We start from the raw sequence: 22,931 nt of genomic DNA, 5'->3' as shown, positions 1-22,931 counted from the left end.
TAACTCTTGCACAAATCAAATTGCGTTAGAGAGACACTGAATAAGAAATTCACATTCTGGAAATATAGCAATTGTAACCATGGCAATAAAACACATTTTAAAATGCAAACCTTATCTGAGCAGCACGGTCCTGTGCAAATGTTGCCACAGTGGGAGTGTTGGGTCCGGTGTTCTGTGCCAGGCTGGTGGCAATCTGGACCACATTAGCAGGACTTTGTTGAGGGAGCATCATTGTGTTGTAGAGAGACATAGGCAGTGGATTCTGTTGAGGCTGCAGGGTGAGAGACGACCGCTGAGACTGAAATAGAGAGAGCCAGAGTCAGTGAAAAGATGTGTCAGCAAGAGGCGGAGTTTCATGTGTTTACTGAACAGCATTCAGCTTGTCTGACCTGAGAGAGTGCTAAGCTCTGTTCCTGCAGGAGTGTTTGTTGCTGGGACTGGGGCTGGACGGCATGCTGTTGCTTAATGTTGTTCTGTAAAGGCCCAGCAGAGACCACTTGGCCCTGCATGCTGAGCATCCCCCCCTGCTGCAAAGTGTTCCCCTGGGCCATCTGAACAGAGCCAAGACTCAGTCCTCCAGCTCCTTTCTGCAAGAACATCTGAAACATGCAGTATACATTCAAAGCAACAGACCCATCCCAATAAAAGGAAATAATGAAATACACAAAGCACTGATATATTCACTGAGCTGTGTGCTCGCTCCTGAGCATCTTTTCAGTCTCACCTGCAGGTTATGTCCCTGCACTCTCTGCAGCTCCACCTGAATCTCCCGCAACTCATCCTGCTGCCGCTGGATGTTGGACTCAATCATCCTGGTCCTCTGCTCCAACTGCTCTTTTAGGTGATGCATGGTTTCTAACTGGCTGGAGAACTGCACCATCGACTGCCATAGAGCAATGACATGGAAACATGGCAGGAAGCAGTTACTAGTGGTTGATATGTGAATGTACAATGTGGTGCATGAGAATTCATAAAAAAGGGGACCTTCGAGGTCTAATGCAGACCCAAAGCTGTCTTATGTGTGAGGGAGGATCTGGCACTTAATATATATCTCTATTCTATACCGCTTAATAGAAGATATCTACTTGGAAAGACAAGATTTGAGAGCTTCTTCAGGGTTGTAAATAAAAAAGAACAAAATATATTTATGAAGTGGAACTTATGCTTAGCGCCTCCTTCATTCTCTACCCAGATAGCACCCCTAACCTTATTCACATTTGAATATAGCTTGGAGCCCGTTTGACCAATTTGCATATGTTTGGACTGAGGTAGGAAGCTGGAGTACCCGAAGAAAACCCACGCAGGACCAGGGAGAACATGGAAACTCCATACAGAAACACCCTGGGTGAGTAAAACAAGATAAAAAGGATAAGCTAAACATGATAAGTATCTCACTTGTACATTGTTCTGAACTTGTTGCTGTTGAGGCTGCAGTGGCTGTTGTAGATGCTGCTGCTGTTGTTGCTGCTGTGGTTGCTGCTGTTGCTGCTGCAGCTGCTGTTGAGGAACCATGGACGGAGTCACGTTCTGTCCGGTATTTTGGGAGCTCATCGAATGCTGATAGAAAGAAAACAGTCACCACAGAAAATCAGGATACGGTGCAGTGAGGGATCATAGAGATCAGGGTGCTTCAACTCTCATGACCCAGGACACAGTTGTTATGACATTTTACAACAGACTGTTGCTCCACCAACCTGACTGCTGATAGACGATCTCCGTGGTGACGTCATCTCCATGACAGAAACAGATTGGCGACCTGTTGTACTTCTATCCCCCTGCAGCTTCATCTGAGATGCTGAGGGTAAAACATGAATGTCAGATTTGTTTTAAAATACCACTCAATTTGACATGGTGACAGTGGTGAGTTGGGGTGTCACATTGGTTGATAGTAAAGAGATATAATGGTGCTTACAGACTGGCTCAGACACAGCGGTGTGTGATGATTTGCGTGAGCTGGGAGATGAAGGTGAGGGGGACCGGCTGTGGTCGAACCGTTCCAAAACCTCCTTCAGACTGGTGTTGAGCTGGGACTCGGAGCCTGAAACCTGGGACTGCTGTGGAAAGGGGTAGCATTTCTATCGTTAATGTCAGTGAAGGAAAACTGGATCTAACTGGAACGCCAACTTGTGTTGAAAAAAAGTCTCACCTTATCTGCTGTAAAGTCAGGTGGAGATTCTTCAATTCCAAGTTCTCTACGCTGTTCTGCTCTTACTTCAGCATAACTACACAGACAGTGAAAATATATAACATATTGATAATAGTGTGAGATGTGAGATGAGGGCATGTTCTTTAATTTTGTATTTATGAATGTAGATATCAGAGTCAATCTTTCATGTACCTTACAACAGTGTGTGTGCAGACAATAAACTCTGGTCTGGAGTTCCACTGGTGGTAGGTGATGTAGGAGTGAGTCTGAAGCCAAATCCACTGCTGCCCTTTTGTGAGGAATCTGTAGTAGCAGGACTTTCCTTTGCCGTATTGCATTACTACAGAGAAACCAGGAGTAACAGTTGGATGTTATTTAGTGTTTGAATATTCATGAAGAAAATGACAAATGTAAATGGCCTTATTGTTGGCGAACAGAGATATACTTACAGTGTTCATGGCATTTGGCCAGTGTCTCCAGGTCATCTACATGGTAGTAGTCATACCCTGATGTACCCAGGACCTCAAACGGGAGGTAACCTATGATGGGTGAAGCTCTGGAGAAGTACATGTTATGTTAGATGTTTCTGAGATCTGCAGGCTTTCTTCTTCTGTTAAATAACACATACTGCTCTGTACATTAGTCACGTTGTAGTTAATTATAATGAAGTTTCTACAGTAGAAAAAAAAAGTTTGAGAGTGTTTTTTTCCCTTTTCTCCTACTGTAAGAGCTCCGCTGGCTATAGCAGACCTGAATGAAAAACATCATGTGATCTGGGATCATCTATTTGCATGTGACTTGATTCCTTGATTAGAGGGTGAGGACTCCTTTGATGTCTGCTTCACAGATTTACTTTAACTCTGTTTTACCAATCACACTGAGATTCTGAAGGTGTGACCATCTGGGCCACATGATGAGCTTTGAGTTATGGAAAGAAGAAGATACAATTTTGAAGAAGAAAAGACAATACGATGTTGAAGACAAAGAAGACGACAAGGCAGAAGATGACGAGGAGGAGGAGGAGAGGACAACAATAAAAAGAGGTTAAAGAAAATGAGATGAATATGGAATAGAACATAAAGAAGTCTAAAGGAGGAGGAGAGAACTTTCAACTCTCTGCTGGTTCTTGTTCCTACTGGTTTGTTAGAAGTGAAACAGGAGGAGGAATCATGACTTTCAGATGACTCATTGATTGGCCAGTTTTGCTAACGTCATCCTGCATCTGCAGCTCTAAATAGACTCACGTGAGAAAATGTAATTCAGGTGACTGGCAGTAAGTTATTCTGCATAACAAGTTTATTTATTGTCTCTGGAGTCTCAACACGCACATGTGGAACTAAGAGACTGATAAGCATTATTTGTCAAAACTGCTAATAGAATTGTATTGGAATATCATGGGGAGGGTTACAATTTGGTTTCATTTACTACTACAAAACACAAAGTACAACAAAAGCTAAACATAAGACTGGTTTAAGGGAAGAACCTAACAGTCAAGTTCTGACATGCATACATGTTACCACAGTTACAAAACAATGTGGGATCTTAGAAACAGCTTAAACAGACTGGAAAATAGCTCATGTGATATTTCACAATCATTCAGTAGATTTAATAGTAATGGAAATACTGAATTAAATGAAACAAAATATGAAAACAAGATGTGTCCTGTTTTCTTACACGACTAACAAACCAAAATGGAAGCAGAACAAACACCCTCCTTTTCAGGTGGTTTTAGTCTGTTTGTTTAGTCACAGTTTGACCAAACAGGTTAGGTGTTAAATTATCCCTGATTATATAAATTAGGTAAAATACAAATATTGATGATAAACACACACGGAAATTGACAAAAAAAACTGTACCTGTGATCCAAGAAGAGAAATTTCCACTCTAAACTATGTCTGGAGGTGAATTCCTCATTAGGCTCATCTACAGTGCACATCTCCTATGAGGGACAGAGGAAGAGTAGAACATAATTAAATATGTATATACACAGTAAAAGATATTAACCGTGCAAACCCTCAAAAAGGCTAACACCCTAATTCGCCGTGTTAAGCCATTCATTATCTAGTGTGTGACCTGTCACTTAGGATCTGTTTCACATGAGAGCAAAGTTAAGGGGCTTGCACGTGCGACCCGCTACTGCCTTAGATTGAATGAATTCTGTGAAAAATGCTGCAGAGACAGAGAAGCTAAATACCTGGATCCAGTCATCTTTTCAGATCCATAACAACATTAATTGGGTTCTTCCCTGACCCATACCTCATCCTTCTACCAAGTTTCATGGTAATCCTTCCAGTAGGGGTGTAACATATTGTATCTGAACCGAATATTTCCGGTACTGGCCTTTAGGTTCGTTACAGAACCGGATGTGCTGTATGTTCGTGGTCCTAGCGACCACAGACAAACAAGAATGTGAAGACCCTCCCTCATATTTCAAGTCCGCTGTGTGGGAACCCATCAGTTTCACAGTCACTATAATGATCACGGACAAAGACGAGGTGATCGTATAAAAGCCGACATTGCGCAACTGCTATCGGACATGTAGCTGGTAGCATATCGAACATGCTAATTTACTTAGGTAAGAAAGACAAAGACATAGTATGTTCAGTTAACCAGGGTCAAATAAAAAAATAAAATGTTTTCTGTTCCTTATTTCTACTTTGAAGACGTACCGAAAACATACTTAGCCGTGATTTTTGGGTACCGATACATCTTACCATCCAGTAGTTTTTGCATAATCTTACAGAAAAATAATCAAAACGAGTAGGGAGTACTGACTCTCACCTTGATAAACTGTGGCTTGGCGAGTCTCACAGTTGCAATGAGACACACTCTGTCTTCAAAGGCAGAGTGAAGTGATCGCTGGATCACTCCTTCAAAACCATTTCGGGTACAGTTAGGCACTGGGGAGAAGACAAGCAAAGGAAGTTAGACCTTGAAAGCAGAAAATCTCCATTCCAGGCTCAGACACTTATTTTCATGTAACTCACCATTATTCAGGGACTTGAAGTTTCCAATGAACTTGACGTATTCATACACAGGGGGCTCTTTAGGGTCGATAGTCCCTCGGAGCATGTGGCAACAGAAGTCTAGCTGATTTTTTGCTGGAAAAAAAGATCAGTGATTGAGAAACACAAGACCTCACGCACTTAGCTAACGGCAGTTATATAATATAACGTCAAAATGAAACCTTCAGCACTTACTCTTCAGATATTCAGGTGTCGGCGTCTCTCCCTCCATGATGTGAGAGGACAGGGCCTTGTACACATCTGAATGCTCCCCCATGGGCAGGAAGTTCAACAGGTTTTGATCAACAAGATCAGACTGAAACACAATGAACATTATAGAATAAGTAATCTGAAAACACTTAATTTTGAGTTGACATGTGGCCATTGCACTGAGTAATAAGAACACATTAAATGGGATTAAAAATATAACATGCGCAATATTTAAATATAGATTATTTATCTATCCAATAATTCCAAAATTCTGTCTGTCTGTCAGTTTATTTCTAAATATTTTTAGAAGCATCCATCAAATTTTGTGCAAACTGGACACAAAACTTTCAAAATATTAAATTAGAGTTAACAGGCGCGCAGCACTCTGTAGCAGTAGCAGCTAGGACTCATCAACAAAAGTGACTTTGTTGATCACATCGGTGAACTTACGACACAGCGACAGCAACTGATTCTCCAGATCAATGTTCTGCGTACTGAGTCAAGCTTTACTTAACCTTAAATAAAAAGGTGAACAGTGCTTTGAGCAGCAGCAGTGGGGCAGCTACAGGGTTCTGCAGACTCCAGCCACAGGTCTTTACTTGTCACGGCTGGATGATGCAGGTTACTTTTACAGTTACAGAAAAAAAGCTGCAACCAGCATCACCACCGGCTCAGCAAACAGGACACTGCACTAGTCATCATAAACTCAGAACTTCAGCTTGTTATACTCACAGGTAAATGTTCTAGTAGAGACGTCACACTCTCAGAGACATAGATTATATTCCCATCAGTCATAATTGCAAGGAAAAATCCATCCAATCCCTGTCAGAACAAAATACACTTCTTAACTTTACTCATATTCTTGCATGTAAATGAAGGTATTTCACAAAGAGAAACTCTTATGTTCACTAGTGCTCTTACTCACCTCCAACATCAGCTGAGTGAACTCCTCATTACTAAGAAAAGGAGGCTTCCAGTCTTGTCTGATCTCAGTTGACTCTGACTGAGCAGCGATTTCTAATAAGAGAGGATTAAAACATGTTTACATTTAGGTGCAGCTAAAGAGTGTGTAACCTCAAACGGATTTCTAGCAATCGTCACAGTTTCTTACCCTTGTGTTTGTGCAGAAAGTCAATGCTCTTCTGCAAAATAGTGGACTTGTCCATCTTCCGGGTGTTACCCGGCAACATTGTACCCAGCTCCTTGATGAGGACATTGAACTGGTCTCTACGTTTCTTCTCAGACTTGTTACGGGACACACTGAGGATATAGATGCCATACACACAATTTCTTGTCATTATATAGTCTGGCACTGGTAGAAGCTACATCAGCTATTTTGCATCCACTAAAGACAAGAGTTGTAAAAGACTGCAGATAAATTTAACTGGGGCAAAAGAGTCATGGGGAAGTCTGTTGCTTGGTTTCAGGGTAGACAGGGCAGGTGCTTTTGAAATGTGTTCTTGCTCTGTGAAGCTTAAACGATCTAACAGAATTGAAATAATAATACCTGAAATTATCATTTAATGGAGAATCTTACCGTTTTGCTTTGTCCTTTTCATCTTCTTCCATTAACCCATCAAAAATACTGCTATCATCCCTGCAGAGCAGACAGCAGCAAACCAACAGTTGAAGCTAATGTGAATTCCTCCATAACCTTTTATGAATAATAGAGTTCCTCAGAATTCAAAGCTTGTATTGTGTCAAAAGCAGATTTGAACTTAGATACCTTGACTTTCAAAGTCTAGTATCTAGTGCTGAAACAATTCAATTCAAATGATCTATAATCAATCTGAGACATTTGTTATGAACAACACATTTAAATAATAAATCAATCATCACCAAAACAGCATACTGAATTGAACACATAACTTGTAGTGTGTTATTCAGATAGGGAAAGAGATTTAAGCTCCTTCTTGAGTGCCAGCAAACATTTCTGTCAAATTTGAAAAAATTCCTTCACGACATTACATATTTACCAGATGGACTAGAAAAGGAAAGATGAATGCCGTCACAAAAAAGCCAAATACAGGTAATTCAAAACATCTGACGTACCTGTCAATGCTGGAGGTCATTTTGTGTCCTGTTCAGGGTTGATGTGTTGGAGAGGGCTCTTTTAATCGTGAGGTAGACATTTGTGAATGAACCTTTGAGGAAAAAAGACCACAACGTGTCAACAGCTTCATCATCGCTCAGAACTTTCAAACTGATTGAATCCAAATCCAGATGTTACCTTACTGCCAGTACAGCCAGTCCTGGGAGAGGATGAGAAAGTTGCTGCTGGATGAAGGTGGGGAATGAGTGGACACACTGTAGTGGTGAAGCTCTGAGAGTCTTCAAGGAGAGGCACTGAACGTGTCTTGGATCAGAGGAGAGAAAGTGGCCAAACGGTTTTTGGGCTGGGTTTTTCGTCTGCTCCGGGCGGGAGTGTGGCACATGGCAGCAACATCTGAGTCTATGGAAGATTAGGAATCGTGTGCGTGGTCATTAGAGAAGTCTTAACAGATGATGATATCTCCGTTTGTATTGTTATTGATCAGCACTCATACCAACATAGGGCATATTGAAAATACAGTATCTATCTAGTAAATGTTTATTTTGTTTTCATCTTGCTTTTGTTTCACAAATTTCCAGCCATGTTTCATGCCAGGTAGGATACAACAGATATAGAGCTTAGCATAGTATGACATCCTGCCACATCAGATTTTTTGCTGATTTTAGGCAGGGAAATATCCAAGTAAGAGGTGATACAAACTATCTGATAGAAACTGGCCAATCGTTTACATCTTTACACGATTCCCCCTCTCCCCCAAACTACTCTAAATCATGGTGACATCGAGAAAAAATGGACTGAATTAAGATAATTGACTAGTTCTTGCATCAAAGTTATTCAGGCATTTGTTTTGACATGTTAGGTTAAACTAAATTGTGTGGTGAAAATAAATAAAGTGTTAATAATGATATGAGAATGTCTCATTATAAAGATTTAGTTTTTACATATTCTTTCTCAATCACTTCTTCTTCTACTGTATTAAAAATAAAGATTACAGATTGAAGAGAGTGTACCATATTGAGGCTGGCAGAGGACCGAAGATGGACTCATATGCAAAGCTGACTGTAGTGTGAAATGTGAGATTTACATGAATATCTTTTTATTCAGATGCATTCTGTCCTACAGATCTAGATGGCCAGCTGACTCCTGCTGTACTGTAGCAGACATTCACGTCAGCAGCCAGGCTAACCTCAAACTGATCCAGCAGTCTGTCTGGGTTTTAAAGCTGCATTTGAAAAAGGTGTTGTTGTCTGTCCAAAGAAAAAAAAAAGATAAGGGGTCTGGCTCACATGGAACCGGTAACTAACATCTGGCTTTGGACCGCAATGGGAATGGATTCTAGCAGCAGTCAGTCCCTGGTCAAATGACTCTGCAGTAGACACAGGTTGTTATTGGCTTGGATCCAAACAGCAGTGATGGAAATGAGACACCCGGCGAACACGCTAATTTGGCAAGACAGCGAGTTGAGAGAGGGCCTCAGGTATCAAAGAGTTAGTGACGTCGAACATGACACACCAGGGGGGTAAAAACAAAGAGGCAACTAAGTAAATCTGTTATTTTAAATGGGATAAGCAAGGTTAAAATAGTGTATACTTGGTAATTGTGGTTTAAAAAGAGGTATAATTTAGCTGTGAGACACACAAGCCAGAAGAATATGATTACGTATGGCGGCTAGGCTTGAATCAAGACCAATCTAATATTATGGTGAGAAGAGCTGGAAAATGGCAGGGACAGCTCGATACAGGTATACAGGAGTTGTCAGATGTTCCCTGACTGGCACAATGATGCTCTCCACAAGTTTTTAGGAGATTTTGGTTGAATAAATAAAAGAGAGACCGTCACACATGCTGCGATGCCTGTCAACATGTTGATATCCCAACCCATGAGCATAGAGTAATCATTACTACATTACTACATAGGTGTATTGGACCATAGCCATCTTCACACTCCGCCTTCACTTGGATAGCAACTCTTAAGTTGCATGTATGTATCTTGCCTGGTTACCAAAATATTGTGTCGATAAAATATTTCCACAGACAATCAAAATCGTCCCCAAAAAATCCACTAGTCACTAGTTCAGGCTATCACTGCAAATGTATTCATCAAATCAGTTAACTCCATTCTTCTACTTGCACAGGTATGCCTACAATAGATTGTGAAATTAAGTCGAGAGGGCCCACTGGGACTCTAGCCTAAATATCTAACCCATTTATTTCATGAACTAGTTACTGTCACAACCTGTGTGGGAGGTCTCCTCACAATAACAGCCTATTTGTGATGGTGAGAAAATCCCGGCAGTGTTTCTTCCCCTGTATCATGGCATTCACTAACTATATATATTCACACCATACATGGGTTCAAATGAAGTGTGTTATCGTGAGCAACATTCGTTGCAGCCAAACAGCATGAAAGACACCTACACTTACAGTTGCAATCAGAAATATTCAACCCCCCAAGATTTTAAGGATTTATCAATTAAAGTAGACAGAATCTTGTTCTTTGATCAAGATTCTGCTTCGGATGCCTTTGTTATGAGTTGAGTGATAAAGAAAATCAACACGGAAAATGCATGATGCAGTATATTTTGTTAAGATAGCCATGTCACAATTATTCAACCCCTATATAATATAGTTGTTTTTAAAGCTGTCTGACAGTTTTTTTTGTCCTAAAGTTGAGTTGAAACATTATTAAGCCTTTGGGAACTCTATACTGATCCTTAATTTGCTTCAGCTGTGATGCATATATAAACCCCACCCACGAAGGTATTCAAGGTGAGTTGCAATCATGGGAAAGACAAAGGAGCTTACACAAAAGCTGAGAGAGGAGATTATTTCATCACACGTGAAAGGCCTTGGGTAGAAGAAGAATTCCCCAAAAAATTATATTCCAAGAGACACAATTGGGAACATTATAAGGACGTTTACAACTGATGGAGCAGCTTCAAACATGCCTGGCCGTGGAAGAAAGCCCAGCATTTCATCAAGGACCCTCAGCAACTTAGTCAGAGCAACTCAGATAAACCCCTGTGTGACTGCAAGACACCTACAGGATGACCTGATGAAGGCTGGTACAAGTGCTGCAGTGGCAACTATAAGACGTGCACTGAATAAATAAAGGACTTAATGGCCGGCTCCAAGACGCACTCAGCTCTTGACCACAAGCAACATCAAAAGTCGACTAGAATATGCCAGGAGGAATTTGGATAAGCCTACAGAGTTTTGGGTGACAGTTCTATGGACTGATGAAACCAAACTGGAACTATTTGGACGTATGGACCAGCGGTATGTCTGGCGTGTGAAAGGACAGGCTTATGACCAGAAGAATACCATCCCCATAGTCCACCATGGAGGTTGGTCAAAGATGATGTTGGGCTGTTTTTCTGCGGCAGGAACTGGCAATCTTTATTGGGTACATGGCATCATGGATTCACAGAAATACCAGGCCATTTTAAAGAGGAATGTGATTCCTTCTGTTGACAAATTGAACCTTGGTGATCATTGGACTTTCCAGCAAGACAATGATCCAAAGCAAAATCTCCAAGTCCACCAAAGCTTGGTTGAGAAAAAGATCCTGGAACGTCCTGGAGTTGCATTCACAGTCACCAGATTCAAATTTGATTGAAAATCTTTGGTGGGATTTAAAGAAGGCAGTTGCAGCATGGAAGCCATCAAACATCACTGATCTAGAGGCTTTTGCACTTGAAAAATGGGCAAAGATTCCAATCGAGAGGTGTAAGAAGCTTGTCCGCACTTACCGAAAACATTTTTTAGAAGTTATAAAAGCTAGAGGAATCGCCACAAAGTACTGAAGCTGGGGGGTTGAATAATACTGCACATGCACATGTGTTGAAAGAGTTACATTTTTCATTTGAACTTCAAAGTTAAGTCAACTTCTGTTGTCAAAATAACTAAAATACGCATCAATATATATCTTTTGTTGTTTGATGAGTTTTTTTTGTCATTTATTGTCATTATCTGTCATCCACATCACTATAATGTCTATTGAAGTGAGGGGGTTGAATATTTCTGATTGCAACTGTAGTTATACAAATAGAACTGGCATAATCCCACGTTCACATTCGGTGGGAGGCATCCAAAATTTCAAAGCAGTCACTAACAAACATCTCTAATATGGAGCTCGATACCTTGATGCAATTTGAATATGTCTACTTCTTTGTAATTTGGACAAACTTCGCATTTGATAGCATTTGAAACCAATTTAGAAGCAATGCCTTGTTTTCCAACTCAAAGTGCAAAACCTAAAGGGAAGATCTTTAATGAACACATATTTAAAGCCAGATGAACTGCTGACTTAGGATCAGTGTCTTTAATGGCAGCACACAGAAGATATGTCTGGGAAACCTCATTTCACACAGACTGTTGTTGTTGTTACTGAAATAAAAAAATGTTTAAATCAAGGCTTAAATGAATGAATTGCCAAGTTCACTAGCTGTTCACTAGAAAGAAATGACAGTAAGAGGAGGAGAAGGTTTCAACATGGCCCATTGACTTTTAACTATGCAATGCTATTTCACCCCTCATTGCCTTTCGGAGAATGGGTGTGTTATCTAAGATGATTGTTTGTCAACACAAGCAGCCAACTACACTTTAAAGGGCCGCTATAAAAAGAGTGGAGACTTGCAGTATTGAGCTTTATATGTAGGCTTTATACTGAAAACACAGAAGGAAACAGCTTTTTCAGTTTTGCTCTACAGCATCTCAAACAGTCAGGCAAACACCAAGACTGAAAATAGGCAACAAGGAACACAGGAGGTCAAAACAATGAAGTAAAGATATTAATGAAATGAAATCAAAATAAGAGAGGAGAAGAGGAGAGGAGATTTCTGGCCACTGACAGTAGTATATGAGCAGAGGCTGCACCAAGAGCTGCAGCACAGAGCAGGCGTTGTGTAACTGCAAGAGCAGGGGTTGTATAACTGTGATGTCATCGTGCTTCAGTGACCTGCTGGCCCAATGACCTACTTTCCTCCTCCTCCTCCGATCTAACTTAATCACAGCTCCGCAGGCAAGACCTTCCTGTTTCTACCAATAACACTGCCCTCCCCGTCAACACAACCCCTTCAGAAGCTCAACATTTTACACAGCAGGTACCTCCACAAAGGTGTGAGCAGGCTTTCAGAATGTCTTCATTTGATCACATGATATACAAAAGGTTCCTGGTGTTCCCTAAGCCTCAGGAGAGACGCACCTCAAGGAAAACAAACTGTGCAAGTGCTGAATTTCAAACAGCTCCTTCCAGTTTTTTTTTTTGTAAAGCATGTTCGGTAGAAGACGTATTCAAATGAACACAACTGCGTATTGTTCACGCTGAAATACGTCAACTCACGGTCTGTGAACTCTCCCATCATAATTTTTTCTATTGCTCATACAGCATTTTTGATGGTATCTGAGTTTGTGTTTGTGTATGTGGGTGTGTGCATGAATATGTAGGGCAGCAGAACTCTGAGGAAATGAGTCATTCTGAAGTGGATCTATGGCGCCGCCCGTCACGCACCACGCCACGCCCCTCACTGAGATGCCAGCATAGCAACAGTGCCAATGGGCAACACCATAGCAACTGGCCTCATCATTCGGAGTAAAAATAGCCTGGCTGAATTCCTCCACAGCTGATTCTGCCTCCATCACTGAGACTTATTAGAAGAGAGTTTATCACTTTGTCACAAGCAACGGGACAGACTGACAGGTCGACTGATGTAGCTCGGCAGTGACAAGCGTCATGTAAACATTACTGTGCTGCATCATTCAGAGGGAGCCAATGACAATCAGGCAGCTCCTTCTATTGTAAAGCAGATTTTCTGCATCAGAGAGAGTGCTCTTACTATTCAATTAGGAGACACTGCTGACAGAGGAGAAAATATGAGGCAATTAAGTAGTGAAAGAAAGAATACAGCAGACCTCCATATCACTAATGAATCAGTTCAGAGATTCTAATAATAAACAACATATTATACAAACTGAGCAAACATCCAGAACTAAACCACAGACCGGTCATCACTGGAAACACCGTTTGTGTTTGTGTTTTCCACTAGAGAAGATAATTTCACTGGGTATTAGAAGACCACTGTAATGAGGGACAGCTGAAACTACTTGTGGATATGTAAAGGCTGGAACAGCAGTACTTAATGCGGAGGCAGGCTATACAGCCTTATAGGTCTGCTTGTCCACTTTTCTTTAAAATGTAAATGTCTACCAACTGAAACTCTCTTTTTTTTAATTGATTATTTGAATAGATGTATGCTTTACTTGTCTATTTATAATATTCATACAACTAAGTCAAAAGAAAATTGATTTCCAAATTAACTTCTTGTGACATTTTTTGGAGGGGCTGTATGTGAGAACACAAGTTTCTGTGTCAGTTGCTCAGGATAATCACCCCTATGTAAAATGTACAGAGAATCTAAGGTACCCCATGTGAGAATACAGCAGGATAACGTCCGAATAATTCCCAGCCAGTGAGTGGGTGTGTTGATAAAGTTTTGAATATGTGACGGATGCAATAGTAAAAAGAACAAAAATAATAAAATTATCTCAGGATGAGAAAGACATGACATACACAAAGAAGACGATGAAGAAGAAAGACGAGATCCGAGAGCTTTTAGACATTGGTGCTGAAGGGCTGAAAACAAAATGTGATTACCACAGCTGAATTTCTATGTCATGTCCTATCACAAGCATGCTTCACCCAGATAATCTCTTGCTGTGTTCTTTCTAAATCCGGACCTAATTTTCCAGAGAGTTCCAGAAAAAAAATCTGGACTCTTCTAAGAGCAATACACATTGCCTGGGACATCACACAAACAAACCAAAATGTATAACTCAGTCATCGTGTCTATGACACTATCCAGGCCTGCAAATCCACAGCAAACAAAGATGTGATAAAGATGTGTTCCCTCCGTTTCCAGGAATTGCTGTTTCATGATGACTGGTTTTAATAATGTCATGTTCATTTGGCTTTTAAGTAAATAAAATAACTACAACACAAGCTTGTGAACACTCCCTGCCACACTATTGCACAGTCGGGCCAAACCCTCAGCGCTGAGCAGCCAGCTGTGTTTCCACTCGATGCAAACCCATCTACAGCAGCAGCACAAAAGGAGCCTTTGTTTTGCCTTTTTTACTCGACAGCCCACAGACAGGAATATTTGAGAGCAAAGCAGCAGTAGTTGGCAGTTGGCATCAGTATAAGGCCCCTGGCTGAGTTCCTCCTCTGCTGGGACAGGAGGGTAGCAGCAGCGGAGGAACTCAGCCAGGGGCCTTATACTAATGCCAAGTGGGTCACTGAAGTTCAGAAAGACGACCGACAGCACACGGAGGAAATCAAGACTGAATATAGACCTTTGACCAAAATGTGAACAACATTTGACCACCAAATCTCAATGCTGTTTATGCTAACTGACAATTGTTCCCTCGATAAACAGCAGTAGTGTTCTGAGCAAGATGAGACTTTAGAAACCACAATAGAACATCTTTACCTGATGTCTTCTATGTGAACGCATGACCATATGGCCTTGTCCTTTACAAGAGGTCTTCCTGAGTGTTCATTATATTATTTCCACAGATGACTGTGTCAGGGAAATCCCAACCTACTTTGTCCAGGTCAAAATCACAATTTACGGACTGCACATAATCTCAAGTAAAAACAGCACTGCCATATTTGGCAACTGCACAATCTCAAGTTAACCATCATTCATCATGAAGAACTCACAAACAACTGAGTCACTACGTCTAGATGGGGCTCTGCAATTTGACGATATATACATGTGAAAAGAAAAGAATATCTATCTATTCATACTATGAACGGCTGTTTACCGTGTGTATGTGTGTGTGTGTGTGCGCAAGTAAAAATAATTTCTACAGTAGCAAAGCACTAACTTTTGCAACCACCAAAATTAAAGACCCAATCTCCAGTTTATAATTAGTAAACAATCATTCATCATCATTTGAACTGTACAGCCAAATCAAAGCCTGACTCTTTATTAGGAGACATGCAGCAAAATGCAGAAATGATATTGTAATAAATAAGACTAGATATTAAAATACAAATATTTTTATTAATTTACATTTGCTCCACACACTCCTTGCACTCACTGTAGATGACCTGAATTCTCTTTTCTCAGTGATATCATTAAATACATATTTTTCACAGTAGCAGAGATTTTGGCTGACACAACTGCAGGTGAACACCTGGTGAACACCTGTGCTTCTTCTGCTGTGTCATATTAGACTCAGCATTTATCCCAAGAACAAGCACTTGGCAGAAGTGGCAGAGAACAACTCGTCTCAAGCATAAGAAACCTCGAGCAGAACGTTGCTCTGCATGGATGGCTATTTGCTTTGACCGTCTGGTGTAACTAAAGTTTCATTACATGCATCTTTTTCACAGAAGATATAAAAAGGTCAGTTGTCTCACAGTGGGTGAGGGAGGGAAAGACCGATCATGTTCAGCTGTTGGATGTCGGAAACTCTTTTTTCTATATTTGTGGTTTCCCGCAGTCCCAGAAAGAGTCCTAACTTCCAGATTGAAGAGGTGTGTGGGAGAGGGAGTTGTCTGTGACCATAGATGAAGACAAGTGGGATACCATTTGGTCTCTTGCAAAAAAGATTTCAATTTGCACTCGGACAAGAGAAATACAACTTAAGATTTTACACAGACTACATATTTCCCCTCACCGCAGGCATTTCTTCAACCGCTCTCTCTCCCCTCTGTGTCTCAAGTGTAAAACTGATGTGGGAACTTTAACTCATTGTTTCTGGAATTTTTCATATTAATATAGGAATGGACCCCATATCCCTGATTCTAGGTCTCCCAAGTGACTGTTTGAAAACAGCAGTCAACATCCTTCATGTAAGAGCTGTCATGTATGTTTTGTGTTTGTTTTGTTTTGTGTCTAGTTTTGTAGACACTGTTTGTTTGTTGAATGGAAACAAAAAACTGCAATAAAAACAATGAAGAAAAAAGAAGAAAAAAGAAGAAAAAAAAAAAGAAGAAAAAAATCCAGATTGAAGCAGTCTTTGTTTTTGTGGGGATCTCCTCAGGCACCTCAGTCTCCATGGATTCAGAATCAGGGAGAGCATTAAGGAGCGACTGCTGCTGCTTGTATGTTTTGTTCCTGAGTGCCGGCTCATTCTAAGACTTAACCTCCTGCTGCTCCTCACACTCCTCCTGACTGACTTTCTGAGCTTCACAGAGAACTCAAGGCTGACTGAGGGCTGAACGTTGAGCTGAGTTTTCAGTTCCTCCATCTCTCTCCCCAAAAGCTTTTCCTGCTCTGCAGCGTTTTTCTGCACAGTTCAGATCTCCTCCACCATCTTGTGATAGCTGGCATCCTGCTCAGCCTTCCACTTTTACAACAAGAACTGGTTTTGTGACAATGTCTGCATGAATCTTGATTTCATTCTCAATATCACAGTGAAGGTCATCAGCCTGCTTCCTCACACTGAGGACATCAGCTTAATTGCTTTAGCTGTCCTCTTGGTATGAACTTCCAACTATCGCCAGTTCTTTTAATAGAGGCTTGTTTTTCTCCTACGCCGTCTTTTGGCAACAGGCCTCCTGCTCAGCCTTTAGGGTTTGGACTGCGAGCAGATGCTGACACCTCCTATGAGTGAGACTTGATTTCCCTGTCGAGCTAACACTGAAGGTCATCAGCCGCTTATTTGACTCAAATGAAGTCGGTTTCATACCTTTGGCTGACGTTTTGGTATGAAGCTCTGACGCAAAACCGTGTTTTCCTCCTTCTCCTGGAAATAAGACTTATTCTTTTCCTCCCTGATTAAATGAGCCCCCTGGGGCTCCTCATAATCTAAATTTTCTTCCTCTGCTTCTGAGTGGCAAAGTTTGTGGTGCATCGCTGCACCATGTCCTGTTTCTAGTCTGCTTTGCTGCTTTGATGGATAAATGTAAATCCTCTGAATCTCCACTTGCACTCCTTACAACAGTTTTCCTCTCAATACCCAACAGTTGATTGAAATTTCCTCATGAGGTGCCTGTTTCTCCACCCGATAGAAAAAGTTAGCATAGCTTGATTTGGATGCATTGCCCCTCTAATGCTTTTCATCTATGTTCATTTTGCAGACTGAACATGTTAATGTTAAAACAAACTTAATATATATTTCATCAAACTTCACGCTAGATTATATTGTATGTACTGATGAATTAGGCTTCACACAGCTTCATCAGCACAACCCAGTCCTTTGCCACAACTGAGAGCTAAATCAAGGAAGTCATTTCCTAGACGTCTCACCTGTCTGTGAGTGATGGTTGATTCGCTATACGCTTCACCTCATGATAAATATCAGGCAAGTTATTTGAATCCTTCACCTGTTGAACAAGAAAAGAAAAGAAAAGCTACATTTACAAATGAGAAGCAGATAATTGGAAAGAAACTCACATAAATAAATCAGAAGTAGAACATCTGAATCATCATAAGCCTCATCACTGCAGATATAAGAACAGCTGTGGTCTCACCACACACACACATTCTAAAGTTCAATCACAACCTGAGCTCCTGGCCGTCATCTGGGAAAAGGGGAACTACTTTTAGGAAATGTCAACACAAGCATCTGCTCTAGGAATCATGTCCAATAAAGCTGAGCGGTACATTTTCTCATTATTATAGAAAGTGGTGTTAAGGTATGTTATGTGTGTGTGGTTATGTTGTGTAAAAAGGGCTCAGAAGGTAGAGCGGGTTGTCCTCTGACCACAGTTTAATCCCTGACTCCCCAATACTGAACCCTAAATTGCCCCTGAAGGCTGTGCTGGATGATGTATGATTATAGAGAAAGTGCATGTGAATGTGTTTTTAAAAGGGTTGACGCCAAAACTGTAGTGTAAAGATTAAGCGTTGTCATCAAGACTAGAAAAGCAATATAAAAATACAGACCAGTTACCATTGTCCAGAATAGTGGACAATCAGACCTCCAGTGTAAACATCTAAATTTGGTATATTCATGCAAGGATTTCTATTATTTATTTTATTTAGTTTCTTTGCTTGCTTTTTCCATATTCCTTAAATTCCTGTATCACCACCTTATGGCCACAGCTCATCTTCTCAGGAATAGTTGTGTATCATTTGCTGATTTTTATTTACCGGGGAACTCCCACTAGTTTCTAGTCTCGCTCTGCAAAAAATGAATTACCTTCTTTCACATGAAAACAACATTGTCCACAACACATCACATCTTTCCTGACAAAAATAGTTGCAACAACAAATTAATTTGCTAATGACTAATTTTAGCACTTGCCAACAACACTGATTCTATAGATAAGAATGATGCACGTCTACCCCTCGAAAAGACTTGACACATTTTTCTTGATCATAGTATAAATCAGATAGCATCATAAAAACAAAACACTACACACAATTTCCTACTACAGCAACATGTAGTTATCACTGAGCGGAATATAGCAGACACAAAGGTTGCTGTATCTAGTTCTGAGCCAAAGACTAATATTCATGGAGCGTAAGAAAGAGCAATTACATGCAAACTGAGACCCAATTAAATGATGCGCTTTGTCACATTTGTTGAACAGAGGTTCTGTGTTTTGTTGCAAAAACCAACCCTTTAAAATAAAATGCACATTTTTACTAAGTAAATTTCAGCATTAAGATAAGTGATACAACAGGAAGACTGTACAGTATGACATTATTGTAGTCTTTGTATTAATAATGTAAAAAAAGTATTTGGCAAACAACAGTCACAACATTCATGATTATTCCCTGCAACCAGGAAGGTATGATTGTATGCGCTCTACTGAGTGCCATTGTAGTGTTTGTCTGTATCATGACGCCAGATTATGTATGATTATTATGATTATAGATTATTATAGATTATTATGATTATGCCCTTTTAATATATTCATCCATCAGTGCAGAAACCAATTTTCACTAGTTTACACAGGTTTTGGTGAAAAAATATGTTCAGGGACACAAACAAATAACTTCTGACAGAATCTGTGAGAAGAACCCTGTCAGAGAAAGGTCCGTACCACAAAAACAAAAAGGATTTCTCTGGCAGTTAATGTTGCTGTCAGTGGATGTCCTCTTTCTTAGAGATAAGGAAACCCAAACAGCAAAGGCAGACCAGTAGAATGTATTATTAATCTCTACTCGTGATCTCAGGAATTTACAGTCTGTATACTTATTGACAAAGCCGGCTCATTAAAATGTTTACTTCACTGCCGATCTGTGTTCAAATAAGAAATTATAAAGTAATAATAATAAACGTCAGTCTGTAAGCACACAGTAACAGAGATCTGCTGGTGATATTAAATTGCTGCCACAACAAAGTATCTTCTAAATGTGCAGACAGTAACATCAGGAAGAAAAGGCTGAATGTCGCTGATCTAACGGACCCCAAACCACATAAAATTCTTAAGTACCAGGAGGACAGTGAATTTCAATTACAGTTACATGGTGCACTGAAAATTAAATTCCAGTCAGCATCTCGGGTTCATTAGGAAAGTATCAAATTCTTAGATCTCATCGAAAGTTGCATCTCATATGCTACACACGTTAAAACAAATCTCTACCTTTAAGTTTGAAAGTTGCAAGAGTGATTCAAAAGGAAAGGACTTCTAAAGGTGTCAAAGTCAGGGCTGACAAAGACTGAGTCAAAACACAGAGTCAAATCATAAATCTAGTGATGGCAGCAGATCTGTCAGACTGCAGCAAACACACAGTTGACTTGAATGAAATGAGTCATGAATGTGAGAAAACACAGATACAAGGCTTGTAAAGAGGGAAGGTTCTCTGCATGTACATGAATTGTGTACCACTGTAATTGCTGTAGTGAGAGTAGGAAGGTCGCCCTGAGGTGGGGACAGAAGACATCCTTGAGACACTGAAAGTACAGTTTAGATCTGAAGCCACTGCACTGAGCTCAAGGCTTTGACGACTCAGTCACTGAGAGAACTTTTATTCTGCCAATAAAAAAACATTATACACTGCTGCTGCCATGTCCAAACTTCAGGGGTCATTAACAGGCCTCTGTTATCAACTTGGTATCTCATGACATCTACTTGATACTTGCTATGTATCGAATGTGTACAGAACCATAGCTTTGTGTATTATCAGTCCACTGATTGATTCAAGCTGCCTGCTTTAAATCCAAAGCCAGAGGACATCACATCTGAAACAACACAGCCTCCTCTGTAATGGAAAAAGCTGACATGACAAGCAAATACTCTAAGGTGTAATAAAGTGTATAAAATAAGTGTTCTCTCCTTTTCTCATTCCTGATGTTGTCCCTCCAAGGTTTTAACAAAACACACTTGCCAGTGCTCAGCTCCTATTTTTCCCACTGCTGTTTGAGTTTGATACACATAACACCCATAAAATCTCATCATAACTCATTTTCTATGCTCCACTGACCGCTCCAACAAGTCCGAATGGGCGATTACTAAACATCTTTCATGTACAAATACACAAGAAAGATATTATCACTTAGCAATTGTCTCTTAGAAAGTATCACTGTCTAAATAAATTGTTTTTAAATATTCATAATCACCAAAGGCCAAGCAAGTTCTAAAAAAAATATCACGAAATACCGTTTCATGTAGAAGCTAACCATAGATTTACAACAACCCCCAAAAAAATGATATGATGAATAAATGTTTATATGTTTGAACATATAAAAAAATGTCCAAATATCATTCAAATAATGGTAACAAAGATGTCCTCTTGCAACAAACATCAGGCGAACCAGATGTTAGATGAAACAGTTGTCATAACTGAAATTCCTCAATTTTGCACCAAGCCACATCACATGAGTTGGTATTTATTATTACTTAAATTATATAAATCTAATTGAATAAGATTTCAATGTCAGTTAATTACCGAAGCCGTATACAATTGCATATTAAACCAGAGTCCAGATTTGCTAGTGCTCGCCTTAAGAAACCCTGACGATTATATCTGAAGCAAAAAAAGTCTTGAGTTGTCCAAACTTTGAAACGACATGAATCCGAGTTTGAACATGTCCATTTCTGCCTTCTTGTTTTAAATAGATCTCGTCGTGGCATCTCATTCTGATTATTTGTCAGTACCAAACACTGATTTAATTTCAATAACACAAACCGTCCATTACTCTTGTCCATGTGTTTCGCATACAGGTGGGCTGGTTCGCAGACAGGTATCAGCATCAGACTGCATAGAGTCATCTCACCAGGTGCACACTATGATCCCGGTCCGCATCCAACACCTCGCAAACAACATGTCGTGTTTTGACGGGACACAGCTGACAGGTGCGCCTGGTGATCGAGGAGCAGCGGGACACCCAGGCTGGAGATTTGTCACAGATCGATAATGACCACGGATGAAAATCAGACATACCCTGCAGACGTGGGGAACCCTGAGCCGGTGAGACGCGTCCGGCTGTCAGGTGTGTGAAGTCAGCGGGAGCACTGCCAGCCTCGCAGTGAACAGCCCGGGTACAGCCGGGGTCCAGCCCGCCACCGAGCAGTCGTCTGCCCGCTGCCGCCGACGCCGGCCGGCAAGCCGGGCACTGATTGCTATGAGGCTAACGCCACCTAGCTTACACGCCACCGTCAATTACCGAAACAAAACAACAGCTTTTCTAGTTGAAGACACTCACTGCGACACGAGACACGCACTGTAAACGCTCCCCTGTCCGTGGGGAGATCAGTCAGGCGGCATTTCCCAGCCGAACCACGACTTTACAATATACAACACAGCGAGTGTTGAACTCGCCTGCACAGCGCACCGAATGTGTGTCAACCCACTTCAGCCGGAGCTAGCTAGCTGAGCTAACATCCAGCATTAGATAAGAATGTGGGTCACCGGGCCTCTGGCCAGTCGCTGTCACCAAACAGGCAAAACCACAACTGTCCCCGTTTGCCGCTCTGCGCCTCACAGCGGCACCAGCAGAGGCTGCGGATACACGCGACACCGACACGGAGCGGAGTTCAGCGGTCCGAGATGTCCCACTTACCCCGAGCAGCCTTCCCTCTCATCGGGATATCCCTGCAGCCAGTGGCGCTGCTGTCGGAGGACTGCGCAGGTTTGAGGCGGGAGGACCGGAGCTGGAACAGGAGCCAGGAGGCAGGAGGGCCCGCTGCGGGGCTCCACATCGCACACACGTCTCACCGACATCCACTGCACACACACGCAGGTGTTCTAATACTTGTTTGTCAGTTATTTTAGTTTGTCACGGTGTAAAAACTACAAATTCGACTTCATAATAACTTGTGGACAACTTGTCACCTGTAAGTTCTCCCCTTTCTGCAGTCCAATGTAGTATAAATCATATATAACAACGTAATAAAGATCATGTGTGCCTGTTTGGCCTCATTACTTTATTTAAAGTCGTCTTCAAGAGCTGGTTTACTACATTCAATCTATAGGTGACACACTGATTCTTCATTTTTATATTTTTGTTGTGAATTCTAAACATTTTACAGGAAAACATTACATTTTCATGAATCCCATTAGGAAGATATTGTATTCGTTTGTAGGTTTATAATTCTTCTTTAAAGGGAT

At 40.9% G+C, this 22,931-nt stretch overlaps 1 protein-coding gene across 2 annotated transcripts in view; it reads right to left on the bottom strand.

Annotated features, from left to right (window-relative positions):
• Positions 1–22,551, bottom strand: part of clocka (clock circadian regulator a) — a 29,805-nt gene extending 7,254 nt beyond the window's left edge. The window contains exons 1-21 of one of the 2 annotated variants that reach the window (XM_062394657.1): positions 21,765–22,551; positions 17,676–17,752; positions 7,592–7,813; positions 7,414–7,505; positions 6,899–6,958; positions 6,473–6,621; positions 6,287–6,378; positions 6,094–6,183; positions 5,347–5,467; positions 5,134–5,247; positions 4,928–5,046; positions 4,003–4,085; positions 2,596–2,702; positions 2,339–2,486; positions 2,147–2,222; positions 1,913–2,054; positions 1,695–1,795; positions 1,396–1,557; positions 725–883; positions 390–599; positions 111–298 (exon numbers count right to left, since the gene is read on the bottom strand). In XM_062394657.1, coding sequence (XP_062250641.1) covers positions 111–298; positions 390–599; positions 725–883; positions 1,396–1,557; positions 1,695–1,795; positions 1,913–2,054; positions 2,147–2,222; positions 2,339–2,486; positions 2,596–2,702; positions 4,003–4,085; positions 4,928–5,046; positions 5,134–5,247; positions 5,347–5,467; positions 6,094–6,183; positions 6,287–6,378; positions 6,473–6,621; positions 6,899–6,958; positions 7,414–7,433 — 2,141 coding nt within the window. In that variant the 5' untranslated portion in view covers positions 7,434–7,505; positions 7,592–7,813; positions 17,676–17,752; positions 21,765–22,551. The remainder of the gene's footprint in view (positions 1–110; positions 299–389; positions 600–724; positions 884–1,395; positions 1,558–1,694; positions 1,796–1,912; positions 2,055–2,146; positions 2,223–2,338; positions 2,487–2,595; positions 2,703–4,002; positions 4,086–4,927; positions 5,047–5,133; positions 5,248–5,346; positions 5,468–6,093; positions 6,184–6,286; positions 6,379–6,472; positions 6,622–6,898; positions 6,959–7,413; positions 7,506–7,591; positions 7,814–17,675; positions 17,753–21,764) is intronic. The other variant, XM_062394658.1, reaches the window with a different exon arrangement.
• Between the last annotated feature and the right edge of the window lie 380 nt (positions 22,552–22,931).

This window comes from Platichthys flesus, chromosome 9 (assembly GCF_949316205.1).
Source record: "Platichthys flesus chromosome 9, fPlaFle2.1, whole genome shotgun sequence".
NCBI classification, from domain to species: domain Eukaryota; kingdom Metazoa; phylum Chordata; class Actinopteri; order Pleuronectiformes; family Pleuronectidae; genus Platichthys; species Platichthys flesus.
The sequence above is the reverse complement of the archived record's forward strand: the minus strand, read 5'-3'. Positions and strand labels throughout refer to the sequence as shown.